Below are 23,339 nucleotides of genomic sequence, written 5' to 3' on the forward strand. Positions count from 1 at the left end.
CACTCCTACCGCCACCAATACCATTCATACTACCACCACCACCACCAGAAATGATAGAACCACCCACACTTCCATGGTTGTCACCTCCTGATGCTGTCCCTGACCCAGCACCCTTTCCACCATTAGTACCTACCACACCACAGCAACCAGATTTCAATCTTCCTCCACCCACACCAGACTTATTACCACCACCAGTTGATGATCAGTCCACCCCATCACCACCACTTGTTCCAATATTCACATCACCACCATCTGGTGATGATCAGCCTCCACAGATTCCACTACTACCACCCCAAGATCCATTTCCATTTACACCAACCCCAACTGCACCAACTGAAGATCAGCCTCCACAGATTCCACTATTACCACCCCAAGATCCATTTTCATTTACACCACCTGCACCAGACATTGGTGATGGTGGTGTGATTGATCAGCCACCATCTCTTCCCATTCCACAGTCACCAGAAATCTTTCTGCCACCTCCAATTCCTGAAGTGCCCCAAAATACACAGGAACCGCTTCCATTAGCATCTACACCACCAGCACCGGATGCAGGTTTCAATGAGGCATTGGAGCAGCCATTAATGTCACCCCCAGTTCTCCCTTAAAATTAAGAGCTAATTAAATTGTTAACTTTCTCTGTTTCTTATATATGTTTTTTTTTTTCTCTGTTTCTTATATATGCTTGTTGAGTCGAGTTAATTGAAATAATTGCTACCAAATGTGAATTACATTTTGTTTTGTAATGTATGAATATGATATCGCTTTAATTTTGATCATCCATTGTGTCCTTGAAAAAACTTAGATGATTATATATATACTTGCACAACTTGCCTTTGCATAATTCTATTTTTCTCTGTTGGACTTTCCTGCCTTATAATATTCTTTCGCATTATTTTTATTTTTGAGTTATGTAATTGGATATGATAATATTAGAAGGAATTGAAGGGAATGGAATTGAGTTATTGTTGGACTGACCTACTTTACCAAATATGAGAATGCAATTGATTTCTTAAACTTCCAAAATTTGAATCAAACCAGCCTTAAAAGTGGTCGTCTTTGTAATTTATATTTTCATTTATAAATATAGATATAAAGAAATAGAGAAAATTACAGATTAGGTCCACTTATTTTATACCTAGTTCAATTTTGGTCCATAATCTTTTTTAAGTTCTGTTTTGGTCCACTAATTGTTTCATTTGTTCAGTAAAGGTCCAGATTTGTGAATTTAAATCCTTTGGGTTGTGTTTTCTTCAATTATAATTGAACTATAAGTTATATTTCATCATTTCTTAGTCATAAAAACAAATTTGGAGTATTATAATCTAAAAGAATTGAGATTGGGTGAAGTTTGAAAAATTGGCAGTTTCGGGTACCCTACTTTGGGGTCAATTATCTTGAGTTTTAGAACTCCAATTTGAATGATTTTTATATGGTTGTAAAGAAGAAATACATAGCTTTAAAACAAGTATATGTTCGCTGAATTTGGGTGAGATTTGATAGGATAAAAAGCATGCCAAATTTGAGAAAACAAATATGGACCTTTACTGAACAAGTGGAACATTTAGTGGACCAAAACAGAACTTAAAAAAGATTGTGGACCAAAATTGAACTAGGTATAAAATAACTGGACTAAATCTGTAATTTCCTCAAAGAAATATATTCATCATTTACCATATAACGGAGAATTTTATGTTTAACTATTGTTGGATTAGAATTTTATACTTAACTACTTTTGGATTAAATCCACTCAACTATGTCGGATTAAATCTAATAAAAATTGTTTATCATGTTACAAACAGCCTAGAATGTTATATATTAATTAAGCCCATGGATTAAGCGAAATAACTTATAAAAAGAAGGTAAAAAAAGAACTTTTTTCCAGATTGCACTCTATCTTATCAAGTGTACTGAAGAAGCGTGAATCCTCCGAGGACAGCTGGGGTCAACACACTTGCAAAGGGACCCCCATTTGCTCCCATTGTTTACCCTATGCAAAATACCCCAAAATAAATCACTCATGATGACATGGTCATAACTCATAAAGAACCAATGGTCAATATTGTCAAAACCAGACCTTTCTACAAAATAATATGCCCATCACCAGATTCACCACTAGGTTTGAATTCCAAAGTCCAAACCCTTCATTGTATCATTCTCTTCATCATAATAAATTAATAATTTGATTAATAGCCAACTGAGATTGTTAGGAGAAAGTGGATATATGCTATATATGTTGACCGAAAATTGAATCGAAAAGTGAAAATGTAAATCAAAATTCATTTACTTCCACAAACAAGTTGAAGCTGTACATTCTTAAGTTTTAACCACAAAATGCAAGATTTTTTTCTCAACTGTATCTTATATATACTATATTGTGTATTTATGTTGCTTTTTTACTTTTTATATAAGGAAAAAATGTTTTCAAAGAAAGAAAGGTACCTTGAACCCTGCATACCCGACGTGGCAAGAATGGTAATGATAAATCTTACCTTGTATTATTGCCATTCTTAAAAATAAACAATCCAAAAGCGACATTCCAAAATGGAAATCTTTGCCATTTCAAAGTCAAAGACTACAAATGCGCCCAACAAAATAATTTGTGGAACATTTTCACATTGTGATGTAGTAAAATCCAATTAAAAGATGGCATATGTTGAAATTTGATGATAATTCTTTTATTTTTTAAACACATGTCACATTGTGACGTAGAAAAAATCCAATTAAAAAATGACATGCGTTTAAAATTATAGAAAATTAGGATTAAATACCAAATGTCAATAGTTTTTTAATAAAGCAGTAAAATACTAATTTTTTTTAGTTTAGGTACTAACCTAGAGTAAAACATTTTGGATTAGGTCACAAATCAGTTTGTTATACAGTTGTGACTGTTGAACATTTACAGTTGTAATTGTCGAACAGTCACAGTTGTGACTATTTAAAATTTAGAAAAAATCTAAATTTTTAAGGGTTTCATACTTTTGATTTAGGTTTGGGAGATGAAATCCTGTAACCCAAAAACTAAATATTAAAGTTTAAGCCTTGCAAATATTGAAAAAACAACAAATCAATAAAAAAGTTATGACTGTTAGATAGTCACAGTTCGATATAACTATGTTTTTTTAAGTTGGTACCTAAATTGAAATTTAGTACCTAAAGTGAAATGACATAAATGTTTTAGTAGTTGAAATGAAAAAACATTATAATTTGGTACCTAAAGTCAATGGACCTTTAAAATTAACGTAAATTTTTAGGCATAAATTCAATTTAGACACATAACTATATAAGCTATTTCAACGGGGTCCATGAACTTTAAAATATTTCAAATATACACCTGATCTATTATCTAAATTGAAAAATGAATTTATGTCCATTGATTCGTTGAGAGATCAGTTAAATGATAGCTTGGCTTTTGCTGACCGGGATTACTTGACGACGTGGTGCTATCTCAGCAAACATTTCCCGCCAAATGAGCGACACGAGCCCACAATTTAATAATAATAGAGAGAGTGAGAGTTTGTAGGCCCGTGCCAGGGGTTAGGTGGACCCGTGTCACTCATTTCCCGCCAAATGAGCGACACAGGTCCACCTAACCCCTGACACGGGTCCACAAAGTCACCATCTATTTCTCGCTCGTTGAACACAAATGAGATATTTATATTCGAATTTGGGGGAAACGTGATATTTTTTGGAAACTAAATAGTCAGAAGAGCGTTCGACGAGTGAGAAAAAGGTGATGGGTGTGTGGGCCCATGTCAAGTGGACATGTGTTGCTCATTTGGCAGAAAATCTATGCTAAGTTGGTGCCACGTCGCCAATTAATCCCCGTTAGCAAAAGCCAAGCTGACATTTAACTGATCTCTCAATAAATTGATAGACGAAATTTTATTTTTTAATTTACATAATAAATCAGGTGTATATTTAAAATATTTAAAAATTCGTAGATCCTGTTAAAATAGTATATATAGTTCCGTGTTTAAATTAAATTTATGCCTAATTTTTATATTTGTTAAACACATGTCATCTTTTTAAGTGGACGGTTCTACCATTCAACACTGTCAATGGCCAGTCACACAAGTTGTATGAGTACCCAGCCACCCACAAATCCAATGTACCTATCATGACCCCCTGACTAAAACAAAAAAATCTACCAACACCCCAAACCCCATCCTTCTCTCAATTGAGTTTTTGCAAATCTCGAAAGACTTGAAGTAATGGCAGAAAAAGTTGCAGATTTGCCAGAGGAATGCTGGGCAAACATAATCAGTCAAATTGACCAACACACTCACTTGGACTCACTCTCTCTGGTCTCCAAGCAATTCCTGTCACTCACGAATCACCGTTTATTCACTCTCAAACTCTCTGACCCAACAGCTCAAGCAGTCCTGCCTCGTCTTCTTCAGAGGTTCAGACGACTCAAGCACATAGACCTCGCTGAGTTCCGCGGTGAATTGAATTCCCTTCTGTATCAAATTGCGCGTTCTGGGTTGGACTTGGAATCGCTCAACGTTTCCAATCAAACGACTTTTCCAGCTAATGGGTTACGAGTGTTGGGGTCCAAAATGACGAATTTGAAGCATTTGAACTGCTCGAGAATCAGCGGCTTACAGGACTGTCATCTGAACGAACTAGCCCAATCATTTTCATATCTCGAAGAGCTTGACATCAGCTACTCTAGCATATCTGATAAAGGAATCTTTTCCTTGTCGTCCAAGCTCAAATTGCTGAAGAAGATCAACCTTTCTGGTAATGACTTTATCACTGATCAGTCCCTTGTGTCTCTGTCTATGCACTGTGTGTTGTTAACCCAAGTTGTGATTCACTTTTGTAACTTCATAACACATAATGGTATAGCTAAGCTGATCCGTGACTCTGGTCGCTTGAATTCTGTTTCGGTTTGTGGAATTGGGGTTCCTTTGGCTAGTTCAGGGTTCAAAGACTCATTAGTATTCTCGAAAGCCTTGTCGACTATTGATTTTTCGGATTCTGATATTTCGGATGAGTTCCTGTATTCAGTAGCAGAGGCACAGTTCCCTTTGAAGAAGCTCATTCTTTCTAATTGTACAAGCTATAGTTTTTCTGGGATTTCATTTCTGTTGAGACGGTGCCAGTTCCTTGTTGAGTACTTAGATCTTGAAGGGGCATATTTCCTCACAGACAAGGACATGGCTGAGATATCTTGGGTCCTCCATAGTATCACTTATATAAACCTTAGCTTTTGCAGTAGGCTGACCAATATCACCTTGTACCTCCTCTCGATAAGCTGTCCGATTTTAAATGAGATCGAAATGGTAGGAACAGAGATTGGGGATGAAAGCCTTCAAACCAATTGTGAGAAGAACCTTGGGGTCATATCTCTAAACTTGGCTCAAAATACTTCAATGGGCGATTTCTGTATAATGAATTATGCATCTGTCTTTCCCAATTTGGAACTGCTCAATTTGAGTCATTGTGTGAACATTACAGAAGAAGGCATTGTGGAAGTTCTGAAGAGATGCTCTAAGATTAGGCATTTGGAGATAAGCCAATGTAGTGTGATGAAGAATCTTTTGATAGGCTTTGAACTTCCCAAGTTGGAGGTATTGTGCGTAAAGGGATTGAGAATTGATGATTATGCATTGGGTATGATTGGGAAAAGATGTTGCAGGCTGCTGCAATTGGATTTGGCAGGCTGCTTGAACGTGACGGCGAAGGGAGTGAAGGAAGTGGTGGAGAACTGCAAAGAATTGAAGGAGATAAATTTGAAGTGGTGTAATAATGTCAGTGCTGATATTGTTCCTTGGATGGTGTTTTCCAGGCCTTCACTGAAGAAAATAGTCCCTCCTTGTGGTTTTGTTCCTACTGAAAGCCAAAGGAACCTTTTTTTGCGCCATGGGTGTCTTATTTGTGAGGACTAGCTTTTACATGATCAAGCATTCTCTTGCACACAGAATTTGTATTTTTCTGCATCTTATGGTTTTAACTCAATAAATTATGCAGCAACTATGTTTACTGCCAATGGAAATTGTGGACGATGCTTTCAGATGTTGGTATTAGTTGTATCTTGAATCTTGCTATTTAGTTGTCTTTGTTGTATCACACAATCAAGCATAGATATATAGTTATCAAAACAGGACACAGAATTTTCATCTAAATTCTCTTCAGAAACATGCAATTCCTCACATACAGTTTAGGAAAATTACTTCAAATTCGCACACATTTCTCACAAATTTTGTTCCCATAGCTACCATGAATTTGGATTCAATTGCAAGAAATGGTTCAACTACAATTAGATTTAGGCAGTTTACTTATGCTAAAAGCAGAGCATCCCAAATTTTAGCCACTTGCATGCAGATTTCATAGATCCATAGCGGTTGTCTTCTGGTTGTTTGGATGCAAACTAGTTGAGGTGTCCATGAAACAGTAACTACACAAACTAATAAAAGGCACATTAGAGCCAGTGGACCTGAGTCTTTGTTTTCAAACTGCCCACTTAATAATAATATTAATACTTCTGATTTCTCAACAAAATTTAAACTATGTAGAATGTCTCTCATCATATTACTTGTGTTGCAAATGATATGATTAGTAGGTCTGTGTTCTTGCGAGGTGAGGTCAGAACCATCTCCCCACCACCCCCCCTCCCCCACCACCAAAAAAAAGGATACACAAAGAAACAGAATGGTAATGCACGAGGTGAAATTAATGGAGCTCAAAATCTAGGAACTTCTCTATTTTACAATTTGCAGTATCTGCAATTGGAAGAGGTCCGAGAGGATACCAAAACAAAAGGAAAAAGAACATGACTTTACAATAAGTTTTTACCAACACAATCCATTGGAACAAAATACAGCAATGGTTGCGTTAGTTTGGTGTTGTATAACTTCGGAATTTAACAATCATGTCTCAAGAGAAATTTGGACCAAAAAAAAAATCTTAACAGAAAAATACATAAGTAACATATTTATTCAATTTCCTTCCCTTACAAAATTGGAACAAAGTTATAGTTGACCAGACAAAAACCAAAATGCTGAAGAAACAGAGACCAAAAAAATGTCTGACAGGTCTAATTCCTGTAAGCTGACTTGCCCTTCTTTCTTTTTGATATGATTGGCCTGTCCCTCTTGTTATCTGGCTTGTCCCGGAGGCCAAGTTTAGAGAGAACAAGGCAGTAAGAATCCCAGTCAGTTCTTCGAAGATATTTCAATAGCTTCTTCCTGTTCTGCACCATTGCTTGAAGACCTTTAAGAGAATGCTTATCCTACAGAAAATAAAGAAAATAAGCTGTTACTTATGGTCACAGAAACTTGTAACTGATTTAAAAGGTTAAACCCACCCATGTTACGCACATGTTTAACAAGTCACAACCTAGAACACATTGAGCATATCCCAAGTTCATAACAATCCAAAAGACCAGCTTATGGATTTCCTTGAAACATTCTCCATAAAACATTACAACTTCTAGGTTGTTACTGACCCGACCTCACAGAAGAAATTGCAAGCTTAAGTTGTGAGTTCTAGGTTCAAATGTCACCTTTTTGTGTAAAACTGAAGATAGATGTTTGATCCTAGTTGTGAGTTGTGCCACTGCAAGACAGTCAGGAGAAAAAGGTTAATAAACATTCACAACAAGTACAACATATAGCAAACATACGTTAGGGAATGGAAATGCTCAAAAGGAAAAATAATTCAAACGAATTGCAGCTTATCTGATTTTCATTCTTCAAGGGGAAAAAGAAAAGATAATGAAACTTTAAGCAAATTTGCTGTTCTTTGATGGTGAGACTCTATATGAACGTCTAGGTCAGACTCCTAGAAAGCCTTAGTGAGATTCTAAATCATACGGTATCCTAGCATTCCTATTTTATGAACCCTAACACAATCCATAATCAATTTGCAATTAACTTTACAGAAGAATCAAATTACTATTCTTGGGTCACTGTTCATAATGCAGAACAGCAGCCCATACTTTCAATTTCCTTTCCCAATTTGGATCTCCAAACCCTCTCCCACTTCTTACATTACTAAAAGCCTTACATCCACATATTTTTCGAACCCTTTCCCTTCCAGCAAATCCTACATCCTAACACTAAGCTTCTCAGACGTCCAAGTTGTAGCTGCTGTCCACATTCCAGATTTTATTTTTTAACTTAGTTTCTGGCCATACCATGTGTTCCATCTTGTTCTCACCCTTTCTCTTCTCCTCTAGTTGTGTGACGGTGTATGACAAAGAAGAAATCATATACAGAACGGAACTTCAAAAAATAATAATAATAACAATGAAAAGAGCCCTCTTAGTTGTCATGGATGAGAGGGGATTAAACAAGCAAGTCAATTGAAAGAACCAAATGAAAGTGGAGTTAAACTTCTGCATAATTCAAAAATCAGTATGTGCATGCCAAATATAAAGATAGAACACTTGTATCATAGAAAAGAAATTCAGAAAAAAGCATTGCTCTACAAATAAATAAGTGTAATGAAACTAAAATCAAAACCTATACCTTGAACTCGTGCAGAACCACAATCTGATTCTGACATTTTAAATTCATCTCTAACTTTGGCAAGCTCAATTTTCAGTTTTTCTGCAGACGACATGTTATCTGGATGGAAATACTGCATCAAACATATTATTAAATATATTAGTCACCAAAGTACAGTACAATTACTTCATGTAAGAACTACAACAATTCAAGCATCTATAAGTGCACACCAAAATTTCTGAGAAAGAACATGAGCTATAGACAGATAGGATACAATATGAACTTAATTTTACCTCAACTAACAAAATATATATCAATGACAACATCAAGACCAAAAGTCTGAGTTACATCTTCCAAGAAACGTAGCAATGCATCAATGTATATGTAATGACTGTCTCCATTTCTATCAGGATAACATATGCAATCTTCAATGCCCAGAAACTTTTAAATTAAAAAAAATTCTGAAACTTCATTCCATTTGGACCCTTATTTATAGTAGTTCCATATCCAAGATAAAAGAAAAATCAACTAGAAAATTCACAAATATCATCTTTTCAATTCATTAATGAATTTTTTAGATTGTAGGTTGTAATTTTTGAGCCATTCCGCTGTACACTACTTATGTACTAGGATCATGTGTACTTTGAGAAAGACGAAAAAAGTTGAATTTCTAAGCCTTACCTAATTTTTTTTTTCAACAGCAAAGGAACAAATATTTGACATAGTATATATTCATGCTATAGTCATAATACCAAAAAAAAATCCAGCAGAGCTATCTAATGATCATATATAACATCTGTCTTCTTACCATATAAAATCTCATAGTTTTTCCTATAACCTATTAGAAACTTGCAAGAACTTCAGTTTTTTATGATTAAAAAACGTATCTGATGAAACTGATATTATAAAGATACTTATACGGCTTACATTTAACCCTTTTGAAAAAAGTAAGCACCTGCCCTATAATTCTCCTCAAAGCCACATTCCTTTGGATATAAAGACAAACTGGACCTGGAACGCATAGTTTAAATTAACTAATTCCACCAAACTTGGAGCAAAACAAATCATCTAATGCCATTGATTGCATCATTATTGAAGCAAAATATGGCCTCATACAACTGATTAATGCCACTGATCACGTCAATGTTTAAGTACCAATATGGATCACAAAATTTTGAAATCTGGTCAACCAATCAACAAGTTTGAAAACTCTATAAAAACTTGAGTAAAATAATAGAGTTAAATTTTTAAAGAACTTTACATCAACATTTATAAAGAAGGACAATTTGAAGATTATTTAGTTCATGAGGCCACATTAGCAACACTACCATCTACTGTTCTGCACATTGTATAAATAAACCATGCAAGAGGTACACGCATTTTCAAACCATGCAAGAGTTACATGCATACTTTATAATGTGTATATACAATTTACCCACACAATAAATAAATTGTTTAACATATTTTGGTTGACTAATATTGAGTGCAACATCAAATCAAATGGTGGGGTATGGACAATTTAGTATCGTAAATTCAAGAATCTTGCGAGAATTCACAAGTGAGGCATAAAGTTAACAAAAAAGCTATACTTGCCTTTTCAACCAATTCTTCCTTTGGAGGTTGCAGCATAAAGTTAGGAGTTCGACCTAACTGGCCCAAGATATCAAGCCTCTGGACTGAAACAATATAATCGATCAATAATTTCATAAGACAATCTCTTAAAGCAAGCAAATCAAATATGAAACTTCTATGGGGTGAGGTACTACAGAGCATTGAACAAACATTTCAGACACTGGTAAATTAAAAGTATAAAACCCACAAACTAAATTTATTAACTCCCTTTCTTATTCTACATTGTGATAAACCCAGGATTTTTCTTTGGAAAGAAACCAGGAAATGATCCCAGTCCCCCAGAAGCTATAACTTGAGCCAATTGCCATGTTTTCAAAGTTTAATCTAACTGGGGATAAGAGCTTATATGTTTCAGTTGGGGAAGATAACTATTTATGCTGCATAACTAACTTTCTGTATAAATAAAAATCTTCATTTGTTACATTCAAGCTAAACAATAAGCTTATAACTTCTATACACTGAAAAATTCAAGTTTTACTCCACATTGTCAGCAAACAGAGCATTAGACTTGAACTTGTCATAAAGCCTGAAATGGAGACTATGCTATCTTCTTTAAAGTGATAACCAAATATTGGAACCAAATAAGAATATAAGATGGTATATCAAGATTCAAGTGGTAAAACAATAGTTAATTGTTCTGTTGAATAATTAGCGATACAGAAACATGGCTACTATGTAGCAAGTAGCACTGAAGTTTTCTTCAGTAAATCACTTTTGTAGCAACCATTTGAAAAAGTTCAAAGAGGAAAAAAAAAAAAGAGAGAGTACTCATTACTCTAGGCCCTTTCATCATTTCAGAAAATTAGAAAGGTTCTCACCTAGAAATGGGAGGGGCTTTCACAAAACTTCAAAATGCAAGCCTCACAAAAACTCTAAATGTCAAAATGATAGGTACTGATATCTTTTCACAAAAGAAAGAATTAGGCATCCTTTTAATCACCTATTTGCTTAATAGATCACTCATTTTACATTTTCTTCATCTTATCAAGAAGGCATTTGTTTTGGTCCCAATTTTCATCCCATTTCATAGACTACAATTTCTCAGCAAACAAACTGTATATTTCTATAAAAGTGAACCATTCAAATAACATGAGAAATTACACATATAATCAACCAAAATATCACAAAACTGCTTACTCACTCGAAGTTTTCATCGCCTTCTCCTCGTCGGCTGTCTTCAACTTCGCCAAGCTGTCCCTCAAATCTCTAAACGAAATGCCGCTGATGTTACTCTCAGTCTCCTTCTCTTCCATCTCCCTCAACTTCATCAACCTCTCATTCAACTCCTCCAACGAAAACCAGTTGTCCCCCTTGGGCTCCGGCCTCAACTTCTTCAACTTCTCCCCCAACTCTTCATGGCTATACATCTTCACAAACTCCGTCTTCATCGCACTTGACCTCTCCCCTTCCTTCTTCCCCATCAGCTCCTTCCCGAACACCGACGCCGGCAACGTGTCCGTCCCACCAATCACATTCGGCTTCAGCTTCAAGCTATTGGTAAATGCGGATAAAGACATTGGGTCCCCAACCTTCCTCTCGTTCTGCACATTCGAAGTCAGCCTTATTTTCTTCAAACTCTCTCGAATCGCATCAAAAGAGAGCTCCCCACTGCTCACACCCTTTTCAGCATTGGAGTCCTCAGCCTTGGCAAGCACATTTCTCTTATACAGCTCCTGAAAAGAGATGTGCTGCTGCGAGGGATTTGGAGCAGTTGAAGACTGTTGCGGAGGTGCAGAGTTTGAGTTAGTCTGGTCTGACACAGAGGTTCGGCGCCTACTCTCCGCGAGCTTCTGGCGGATTTCTTCCAAGGAAGCGACTTTGGAGGGTCTAGGAGGAGCAGGGTTGGAAAAGGAGGGAGTTTGAGAAGTGGGTCTTCTTGTTTGTTGTTGTTGCCGTTGTTTGAGGCTGGCCTTGACATCGCTGAAATAGGAAGAGAGGGATTGGGGATTTGGGTCAGCTGGGTCCGCCGGGTCAGATGGGTCTCTGGAGGAAGAGGTAGAGAAGAGGTGGACGAAAGATGGGTTGGTTAGGGTTCGGTGTCTGGATCTCCAAGAGGAAGAGGTAGAGAAGAGGTCGACGACAGATGGGTTGGTTAGGGTTCGGTGTCTGGATCTCAGTTGGAGAGCCATTGTTGTCGAAACTGAGGAAAGCCTAGGTTTTGGAATTTGAGGAAGACGAACATGAAGAAGGAATCGGGGTTTACTTGGGTTTTAGGAACCGGGTTTTGTTGGGTTGGACCGGGTCTGTTTATGGGGAGCGGTTTTGCTAGGAGTACTACTTGGTTGGTTCATTCGGAAAAGAGAAAAATTTTGTGGCCAAAAGAAGAAAGAAAAAGAGAAAAACTTACTAAAAGACTTAAAACATTGGGTCACGTGAAACACAAGGCCAAAGTTTATTTTGTATGCATTTCATCTAAGGAGTGAAATTTCAAAAATTTCGGTGAAATTTTGTCAAAATTTTCGTTTTTTTGGGATTCTGAAATTTTATCACATAACCCTTAATTTTTGGTAATTTTTCGGCGAAATTTCGATCCCCCTTCAAGTGCATTTCTATGAAATTTCGACAAAATTTCACTGTAAATTTTGAAATTTCGCTGTACCTCATTACTCGGATCTCTCTCTCTTTTTCATCCACACACTCAGATCTCTCCTTCAGTTCTTCTCTCTGTCTTCTCCCCTGCGCAAAACATTTCTCTCCCTTTGCCTCCTTCTCCGACGTGACTCTCTCTCTCTTCACTCTGTCTTCTCCGCCTGCGACAGCCCCTTGCTTCCTTCTCCGGCGTGACTCTCTCTCTCTCTTCACTCTGTCTTCTCCGCCTGCGACAGCGCCTTGCCTCCTTCTACGGCGTGACTCCCTGCAAAGTCTGCAACTTTCTTCCCCGGCGAGACCCCTGCAAAGTTTGTACTACAAATCTAAACTCAGTTAGTTGGATACGTGTATGTTGAGTATTGAATTCAATTTGCAGTTTTGAACTGTGATCTACATTTTTGGCTTGTTTTTGCCTATTTAGATTCGGGATATTGGTAATTTGTGGAATGCATAACAACATTTTCGCAGTTTGATGTGAGTTTGAAGTGGGTTGTGTACTAAATTTATGGTTCTTCCTCTGAATAGTCGCTAGGGGTCAGTCTGATTCGGAAGTGGATGTTTCTGACTCTGTGGAAGAAAGTCTGGAACTTTTTTTTTTTTTATTGTTTTTATGGCATGCTTCTGAATAATTTTTTGAAGTAACGAATCTGAATGTTTTGTGTAGTTTCAGTGCATTTCTCAGTTTGTATGTATAGTAGTATATGAATTGAAATTTGTTTTGTCAAAAAGCTTGATTCTATTATCGATTTTGTTCATATCATGCTATATAATACAGGCTGTGGTGGAGAAACTGGAGATATTATAATGATTTTATCAAATAAATTTATCACCTTTTTTATCACTTATTTGGTAATATAATGATTATACAACCACTTCTTAATTTCTTATAGAAACAAATTTATTTATTTTATTTTATTTTGCTATGGTCGGGATTGTTGCTTCTTGTTCTATAACAAGGTTGAGGAGGCAATTAATCTTATATTCTTATCTAAGAAATGGATGATTTGTTTTATTAGATTCTTTTATTTCTTAATTTATTTTTGTGAAAGGATTTATTGTTAATTAAGTGTTCCACAGTTATTAATGTATATTTGATTATGATTTTTCATATTTGATTGTGATTGTGTATTTTTGTATATTTGATTGTTATTATGATGATTGTGAATTTGTGATTGTGTATGTCTTTTGTTATTAGGTACTAATATGGACAGTGGAGGAAGAGTACGTGATTCAGCTTGGGAGCATACATTTCCAAATCCGGCTAGTAAACAAGGTTCAATATGCAAATATTGTGGCCTTTTAATGAATGGTGGTGGAGTGACAAGACTGAAATACCACCTTGCAGGTATGGATCCTGGAAGCAATGTGAAACGTTGCACTAGTGTCCCACCAGAGGTGAAAGAATACATTGCAAACACCTTGAGATATAAACAACAACAAAGGAACAAGAAAGCACAACAAATAGAGAGATTTAAGCAGAACTTCGTGGAGAAGGTCATATAAACTTGAGTGACAGTGACGACGACGATGATGATGATTATAATGATGATATGGGGCCTGAAGAGCGAAGAAATTTTCGAACTGCAATTCGACAATCCAAAGCAGCACAATGGGATAGGGAACACCTACATAAAGTCCCAAATAGGGGACAATGTTCTGGGTCTAGTAGTGGTTCACAGTTGAGAAAAGGATCAAGCATGAGGGAATCACAACCAACACCCCCAGTAGCACCAAGCCTCTACAAGTCATCTAAAACATGCCAAAAGAGTGCTAAAAATCTCTTTTCTTGAGGGTCAATCAAAGAGAAGATGCAGGGCTTGATAGCCAAGTTCTTCATCTACGAAAATGTTCCTCCTTCAAAAGCAGCATCTCATCATTTAAAAAACTTGGTGATAGAATGTTAACAGGCAGGAGAAAGAGTGGAACCTCCATCACCCTATCAGATACGGAATGTATATTTGGAAAATGAATTTAATGAAATGCAAGAGCATGTCAACAACTTGAAGAAGGATTAGGCAACTTATGGTTGCACAATCATGTCCGATGGTTGGACAAGTTGTCTATTATAAACTTCATGGTATACTCAAGAGGTAAGACTATATTCCTTAAGTCCGTTGATTCTTCAAATTGCATAAAGGATGCAAGATATATATATATGGGCTACTGAAGGATGTAATGGAGGAGGTTGGACCGGACAATGTTGTTCAAGTTGTCACTGACAATGGTTCCGCATATGTCGCCGTAGGGAAGAAGTTAATGAAAAAATATAATGTGTACTGGACGTCGTGTGAGGCACATTGCATTGATCTCATGTTCGAAGAGATTGGGAAGAACCAGTCGGTTGCTAAGGTGATAAAAAAGGCTCAAAAGATCACAAATTTTATTTACAACCATAACTGGTTGTTGGCAAAGATGCGTGAGATTTGTGGTGGAGATATTATTCGTCCTGGTCCCACTCGATTTGCTACCCACTATCTTGCATTGGATAGTTTATATCGAAAGATGATTGGGTTGAAGCAATTGTTCACTTGTACTGATTGGGGCAATAGCAACTTCCGACGAGGAGAAGCAGGACAACAGGTGGAATCCATAGTACTTGATCACTCATTTGGGCAACAGGTGCTTAAGATTTGCGGTTTGTTAGAACCTCTATACCTAGTTTTACGTGTTGTCGATACAGAGGTGTATCCTACTATAGGATTCATTTATGAGTTGATACGTCGTGTAAAGGAAGAATTATTACTTAAACACGGTGCACGGTGGGTGGTAAAAATCATCGATGATCGATGGTTTAAAACATTACAACACGATTTGCATGCAACAGGTAACCTAAATATGTTTAATTTAAATTTAGTTCCGCATGTTTTTTCATTGATCTAAGTTATCTAACTTTAAATTATTGTTACTAAATATGTATTTCAATATTTACTTGATGCAGCCCACTATTTAAATCCTCGCTACCAATATAAAGAAGGCGTGGCAAATGATGGTGAACTTATTCGGACTGTGCATAATGTATATAAAACATTAGATCCTTATTCAACAGAAGTTGCCCAATTTGGAAATGAGGTGAAAATAACTTGCCATAACACTTTAGTTTACTTTGTGAAAATAACTTGCCATAACACTTTAAAAAATTTAATTGTCTTAAGTTTTATATTTTGATGGATATTGTATGATTTGTATCTAGCTAACTTATTTCAAAGATGCAAAAAGAATGCTCGGAGAGCGAGCTGCAATTGCCGCTAGATCAAAAATGTCTCCTAATGAGTATACACCGTACTTTTATTAGTTAGATCAATTGAATGGTTGAACTTACACTCATAATTTTGTACAATTCAGGTGAATGGTGGATCATGTATGGGACTGATGCGCCTACTGTAAGAAAATTAGCCATTAAAGTTCTTTCACAAACAGCGTCATCATCCGCTTGTGAAAGAAACTGGAGCACTTTCGCTCTCATACACACCAAGCAAAGCAATAGGCTTTCTTATAATAGGTTAGAAAAGATGGTCTATTGCTACTATAATATGAAGCTTGCAATTCGAGACAAACAAGCTGAGGAAGATCGCGTCGACAACTATGATCCGCTGGATATGTTTGAAAATTGTATGGGGGATGATGATGCAGAGGAAAACCAGCTTTATCAGTGGATCAGACCCATCCATCTAGATGATGACGCAGACAATCCAGATCCTGATGTTGCAGCCCAAGCACGCCAAGAAAGTATCAATGTGAAAAGAGTTCTTAATGAGGAGGTGGGCCCTACTGAGAGTTTTGAGGAACTTATGCGAGGTCCAATAAATCGCAACGAAAATGTTCCCACTAATCCTTCTCGATCAGGCAACTCTGACACAGGATCAGACACACCTACCAACAGTGAAAGTAGAGGTGGTGGTGAGGGTGGTGGTGGTGGTGGTGGTGGTGGTGGTGGTGGTGGTGGTGGTGGTGGAAGAAATGAAGATAACACTGGAGATGATCAATACGATATCATTCGATTTACTGGCGAAGAAAACTACACCCATACAACACAAGATGAGGATCATGGGAGTAGGCGTGCAAGACGGAGAATTGGTGCCATTGGAAAGGACTACAATCCCAAGAAAAAAGGTAATGTGGGTATGATACCAGAAGAAGATGATTCGTTATCCACCACTTTTGGTTCTATGAGGGTAGCATATGATAATTACAATTATGGGCAAAACCCTCCAATAGTCTACCCACCATATCCCTTTTACTTAGATGAGTCTGGCAGTAGCTCTTCAAATGAGTATGGCTATGGGCAAATCCCACCACAAATACCACCTCCTGATCCATACGGTTGGCATGTTGGGAATTATATGCAAAGTTATGCTGGAGATGTATCTTGGGATAATTATTCTTCGCAATTCACCTACTCTGGATATGATAATACTGAAGACAGTGAAAATTTTGAACCTGCTAGAAACTCTATGTGGTATTGAATACTTATTTAATTCATGATTTAAAATTGTAATATAAATAAATTTGAGGTGTTATTTATATAATTATTAATTAGTGACCCATTTTTTTAACAGTATTTACCATCAGCGCACATTATATTCATCTTATATTACATAAAACTTACTATATAATTTGGTTTCTTCAATGTTTTTTATCAATATAGTAGATAATATGTCAAATAAGCATATGGTCAAGTTTCATTCAAAATTTCCGTATTTTGATAGCAATTTCCGTCGTTTTTATCTAATTTTATCGAAATCGAAATTTTAATCGAAATTTCCACGAAAATTTCTATCGAAAATTTCCTCGAAACCGAAATTTTACTCCTTGATTTCATCAACTCAATTATATTTTGTCAAAAACAGACCATATGTGTGAGTCGTGTGACAAGTGGGTATTTGGACTTCACTTATTGTGATGTTGATCGACGAATTTCTCCTGAAAAAATAAGAGGGCTGCTATTTGCACTCCCTTTTTTTTCTTTTTGCAAATTTTTCTTTAAAAAAAAAAACACTTAGAAAAAGACTTTATATCTCATTTCTTTTTTTTTTTTTGCACACCCCTCTTAAACAAAAGAAATGAAAAAAAAAACAAACACCCAACACACACACCTCATCCCGACCACGCCGAGCAACCCACCACCGTCGAAGCCCACCACTGCCGGCGACCACCCCACCCCCTCTGCTCTCTCCCTTTCTCTGTTTGTCCAGCCCCTGCAATTTTTTTTTTTGTGAAGATTTTGGTTGTCTGCGGGGCGAGAAGAGAGAGGGAAGGAGAGAAAGATGAGGGGCTGGCTTGGGGGGAGGCGGCAGGGACAGAGGAGCCGAAGAGGAGGGGAGGGCTCAGGGGGAGGTGGTCGGGGTGGGGGAAGAAGAAGAGAAAGGTGCAGGTGGGGGTGGGGGTGGGGGGAAGAAGAAGAAGAGAAATGGTGCAGGTGAGGGTGGAGGAAAGAAGAAGAAGAAGAAATGGTGCAGGTGGGATGAGGATGAGGGAAGAAGAAGAAGGAAAAAAAATGGGGATGGGGATAGGGTGTGTGTGTACGGGGGAGGGGGAGGGGGGAATGGGGTGTGTGGGTGAGGGAAGGAGAAAGAGAGGAAATTAAAGAGAGGTAAAGTGGTCTTTTTCTTTGGATTTTTTTTCTTTTTTCCTTGAAAGGGTGTGCAAAAAGAAAAAAAAATGTGTGCAAATAGCAGCCCTAAAAAATAATCACATGGTTTATTTTTGAAGAAATATAACACGTTAACACAAAATGTTTATATACTATAATAACACAAAACAAAATTCTTATCCTAAAATAACACAAATCTCAAAGTTTAAGTTCTTTTGATAAATTTCTCTCTTCAAAAAACACAATTGATTGATTGGTTCAATCTGAAATTGTGCCAACCTAACTCAAACAGTCATGTTTGAATTAAAGGGTTAGGCTCAAATTTTTTGGTCTATATAGATAAGGGTGGGCATGATTCTGTTAATCGAGCTGGTAGGTTCAAATTGGTAACTAAATCAGTAGGTTTGGTATGGTTGTTTTGCTAACCGTAACCAAATCAATTAAGGTCTTAACTGATAGGTTAAGTTATATGAACTTATTAGTCTGGATTAGTTCAATTATTAGTTTTAACCGACCCAATAGCCTTTAAAATAACAAAAGTAAAAAGCCCAAATTTATATAGGTTTTTAGGCCCAAAATTTATATATTTCCAATGACCGCGGCTATTCTGACCACCTTTACTTTGTTCGCCATCCACAAATTTGAATTTTTCAATTTATGCTAAGTTGATTACCCTAATATGACACAAAATACCCCTAATTTCTTAAAAAGACCATCTTTACTCTTTAAACCCACCAATCAATCCTACCTTATCTCGTAGAGATCGAAAGTTTTGGTCGGTGCTTCCATTCGTCGTCGCTTCCTCTGTCGCCGGTGCTTTCTTCCACCGCCGATTCCTCTGTCTCCAGTGCCAAAAAAAAAATTTTGGACCCAAAAATTTTGGGTCTCAATATTCGACGGGAAACTACTTAATATATCATATATATTTGGTGGCAAACTACTGAATATACTTATATAGTTCGATAAATCACTACCAAATGAAACAATAAAAAAATGATATGTTTATTCGTTTGACAAGTCACTACCGAAATATATATGTTTATTTGGTGATCATCTACCGTCAGTACTGGTTTACCAAATAAAAACGCTAGCTGATAGTTTTGAAACACAAAAAAGTTTATGAAAACTAAAAAAAAAAAAAAAGACTAAACTTTCTTCATTTGATAGATGACTCCAAATTGTTGTTATGGGTGTCCATTAGTCAAAAGTAGGTGATTTTGGTACAATGAGATTGTTTAAAGCAACAATCTGTGTCTAGAGTTTTGGTTGAAGAGGATGAAGGTTGAAGATGGTGGTGGTGGAAGAAAGTGAAGTGTTGTTTGAAGATGGTGGTGTACGTGGGTGGAGCCAACTGGTGGTGGAAGAGTGTAGGGGGATTAGGGAGAAAACAGGTTCTAAAAAAATAAGATGTCCTTTATAGTTCATTTGTTATGGAATATATATGTCTTTTATTAAATTAAAAATAAGTTGTCAACTCAGCAGTTTAGGGTAGTCGAAATAGCGCCAGTCATTTCTAATAGACAATAAAAGGGCTTTAGGGCCTAAACAAACTTTAGGCTCATTTCCTCAAAGATTCATATATTAATTGCATACTCCTACTAACTGTTAAAATCCTACATTCCACAAAGTCACACATTAAATAAATAAAAAAAATACAAGACCATATGCATTAAAATATAATATTATATTAATAAGGATCAGCCAATTCAATTTTAGCCATCAGTATTAAGTATTAACATTTCAAACTAGTTATTTTGGTTTGGTTTGGTTACTTCACTGATCAGTGAAACAAAACAAACCAAACAAGACCTTAAGTTTTGGTTCGGGTGGTTTTTGTTTAGGAATGTCTACCTTTGTCATGCATTATTCTTTTGATCTAACAACAACGAATCCAAACTTGAAATTGAAATACCACTAAATCATTAGTTAACTACTTAACTGATAAATTAAATAGATGAAATTTGTTCAACCTGAGTTGATAAACTCGAGTTAAAGGCTACGCAAAGTATCTTTGACATGAATGCGCTCAAAATTCTTAACCTTTTGTTTTTTGCCAACAAAATTCTTAACCTTAACTTACTATTAACTTAATAATGGAGGATCAACATTACAATGTTTTCCAAACATTAGATTTAACGTCCATAGAGTTTTTGTTTAGAAGTAAAAGACAAAACACTAATGAAAATGGAAAACTTGACTCCACCTTATCCTGTTACTCTTGCTGCATACACAAATACCACTTCAACCATGTGACTATGTCATGTTCATTTAGTAATTTACCCATCATACACAAATGCATCAAATGCAAAGGCATGGAATTAAGGTAGCATAAGGCACATAGTTTATGAACTTATTTATGGTATTATTTGTTTTTATGAGATATAAGTTGTGATATTAGTTTAGACAGTCCAATTAATACGAGAGACAACACATTTAAAGCTGATTGTGTTAAATCTAATCATTGGATGTGTTATCCCTCACTTTTCACTCATATTTTGTCACTTATATTAGCCGGATTGTTAGTTTAGGCATGATCGCTCTAGATCTAATTAATTAATAAGTTAATACGAGACTAATTAACTATCATTTTGGGCTACCATGCAGTGTATTTCATAATATGAATCGTTCATTTTTAAGGTCCTATTTAAAAAATTATTTTTGCAAACAATCCATCAAATTGAAAATTGTTTAACCATTTGATTATAATTACAACTTTTTAAAAGTTTTTATCGAAAAAATTGTGTTTGTTTGTATTCGATCATAGTTAAATGACTAAACCGCATCTAATTTAGTTAATTTTTTGGAAAAATATAATCTTTGAAATGGTGCCTATAAATAAAAAGTTCAGATGATGAAATTACATTATAAAGCGAGAAAAAAGAGAGTAATTAGCTTCTAACTAATTATGCTCATGTTAGTTTAGTTCCTTCTTATGAGATGGCGGGCTAGAGCAGCCCAAAAATACAGCAAAAAATCACATCAAGATGGACAATGACAAAGGGGACCTTACCAAGCAAGCCGAGGACCAGAAGCCACTAGCCATTAACCCAAAGTCTCCTTTAACGGGCTTACCAGATGAATGCACGCAAGCCCATTTACTGCACCCACCCATTATACCCACATAGCCCACACAATCATTCACACGCGTGACACGTGGGACGTGTGAAGCAAATGTCAAGGACTCTCAAACTTGGATTGGAAATTTGGAATTGGAGTGGGCACTGGGCAGTCAGTCAGACTCGGTCAGTCACGCTCTTCATATATTACCAACTTAATTTTCATAAATCTGATCTCCACGCGCTGTGACAGGCGCGTCTGAGTTTGCTTCTTACAGTGGGAGTGGGATGGTTGTTGACATGGCATTCATGGAGGTGAAGATGGGTGGAGAATTTGTTGCAGATATGGAGGTTTTGCAGGGGTTTTAGCTCAAATAGGGAAAAGAGAAACCAACCAGAACAAACACCAGACACCTACTTAAATGCATTGCTATGATTTCGAACAAAAAATTGCATTGGTCCTCCAATTAATAAACAATGTCATTAATGCAACTGTAGTATTTTTCTCTTTTTTTTTATTTGTCATTGTAATTTCATGATTCAAAATTTCAAACTATTAATTTTTTAAATCATTATATAAATATATATTTACAAAAATTAACTAAATAAAAAATTATTTAACCATTTCATTATAAATTTATAATCAAATAAGATACTCTTGAGAGTTATTTGTTTGTCAAAAATGATTTGAGACGTTTGGACACTCTTGTTATTAACTTTCTGTTGCCATAGCACCATCTGATTTGACTTTCCAATATCCATTTTCCCCTATTTCTTTCTTTTTATTTTTTATTTTTTTGGAAAATACCAGATATCTAGTTACACACTTACACCCTAACTACCAAATTTGAGGACTTGCAATGTACCATGGGCATGCATTCTTACCATGATCTGTGTTAGGTGTCATTAAATTGAATCAGATCTACTAAGAATAAGAAATGTGCATGATTGCAATCAATTATTACCTACCAGAAAAGAACTTTTTATAACAGTACAACTGTACAAGTACAAATACCAAATGGTTTTCACTCTGTGTACACTTTTTTCTATGGTTTGTTTGTTTCTATTTTTTATATTTATGGAAATGGCAGTGTTATTTGTCTAGTGTTAACTAGGTTGATATATATATTGGCAAAAAAAAAAAAAAAGTTGATATATATATATACATGCTCCTTTTGTTGAGCCGTTGAGGTATACCTCAACTTATTTATATTGAGATATACTCTGTTGGGGCCCACACGAGTCGTTTTGTGTCGATCGGAACTATTCAATTTTTACATCTCCATAGATAGATCATCATTACAAAAAATTAGTCAAATCGGAAATCATTTGCATATCTAACTTTGATCAAATAAATGGACGAATCAAATATTTTCGATGAAACCGTTAATTTGTTTTATCAAAGTTAGATAGACAAATGATTTTCGATTTGGCTAATTTTTTGCAATGATGATTTATCAATGAAGATGATCCTTGCGAACAGTTCGGATCGACACAAAACGATTCGTGTGGGCCCCAACAAGGTCATACATCAACATAAATAAGTTGACGTATACCTCAACATAAATAAGTTGAGATATACCTCAACAGAAGGAGTATATATATATATATATATATATATATATGAGATTTTGAGTTTGAATCCTCCAATCTTCAATATCTATTATTTATACTCATTTTTATCGTGTTAACAAGTTGATTACACTAATCCAATACTGTCCACATAGTTGTTCATTTACCATTTATAATGGTGTTGCTGCTTGCTCCCTTTTAGAAAATATATTAACTTTCAGTTGTACCAATTTGAGCACTCAACTTAACCAAGTTGATTATTTGAGCACTCCATCTTAGAGGAAAGTAGCATTTGAGTCATGCAGTTAGTACAAGTCAAATTTCCATTAACATTGTTTATGTGAAGACCACTTCTCTGGAATTCCTTCAACATGAAAAAAATCATATTCATCACAATTTCATTTGTTAATTACATCTTAGACAAAATTCATATGTGAAGAA

The 23,339-nt window shown here is 35.9% G+C and overlaps 3 protein-coding genes across 3 annotated transcripts; 2 read left to right on the forward strand and 1 right to left on the reverse strand.

Moving 5' to 3' along the window:
• On the forward strand, positions 1-608 carry LOC147286957 (uncharacterized). The gene has a single exon (XM_086240857.1). The coding sequence runs from the start codon at positions 51-53 to the stop codon at positions 606-608; it is 558 nt and encodes a 185-aa protein (XP_086096983.1). The 5' UTR covers positions 1-50.
• A 3,505-nt stretch (positions 609-4,113) lies between these two features.
• Positions 4,114-6,076, forward strand: LOC147286958 (RNI-like superfamily protein). Its single transcript, XM_086241891.1, has one exon. The coding sequence runs from the start codon at positions 4,215-4,217 to the stop codon at positions 5,895-5,897; it is 1,683 nt and encodes a 560-aa protein (XP_086098017.1). The 5' UTR covers positions 4,114-4,214; the 3' UTR covers positions 5,898-6,076.
• A 600-nt stretch (positions 6,077-6,676) lies between these two features.
• Positions 6,677-12,342, reverse strand: LOC147286959 (S15/NS1, RNA-binding protein). The gene is made up of 5 exons (XM_086240398.1): positions 11,233-12,342; positions 10,053-10,135; positions 8,481-8,592; positions 7,514-7,566; positions 6,677-7,240 (listed from the first exon to the last, which is right to left on the reverse strand). Exons 1-5 carry the CDS (start codon positions 12,218-12,220, stop codon positions 7,046-7,048), a joined length of 1,431 nt encoding a protein of 476 aa, XP_086096524.1. The 5' UTR covers positions 12,221-12,342; the 3' UTR covers positions 6,677-7,045.
• Positions 12,343-23,339: the final 10,997 nt, after the last annotated feature.

The sequence above is a fragment of the Dryas octopetala genome, chromosome 4 (genome assembly GCF_963921425.1).
Source record: "Dryas octopetala chromosome 4, drDryOcto1.1, whole genome shotgun sequence".
Lineage (NCBI taxonomy): Eukaryota > Viridiplantae > Streptophyta > Magnoliopsida > Rosales > Rosaceae > Dryas > Dryas octopetala.

What these genes read in the sequence shown, in the direction of transcription:
- LOC147286959 (XM_086240398.1), bottom strand. Translation starts at nt 12,220, where the DNA reads ATGGCTCTCCAACTGAGATCCAGACACCGAACCCTAACCAACCCATCT. An exon ending in GAAGGCGATGAAAACTTCGA is followed by an intron (nt 10,136 to 11,232) that starts GTGAGTAAGCAG and finishes ATATTGTTTCAG; the next exon opens with TCCAGAGGCTTGATATCTTG. An exon ending in TGGTTCTGCACGAGTTCAAG is followed by an intron (nt 7,567 to 8,480) that starts GTATAGGTTTTG and finishes ACTGTCTTGCAG; the next exon opens with TGGCACAACTCACAACTAGG.
- LOC147286958 (XM_086241891.1), top strand. Translation starts at nt 4,215, where the DNA reads ATGGCAGAAAAAGTTGCAGATTTGCCAGAGGAATGCTGGGCAAACATA.
- LOC147286957 (XM_086240857.1), top strand. Translation starts at nt 51, where the DNA reads ATGATAGAACCACCCACACTTCCATGGTTGTCACCTCCTGATGCTGTC.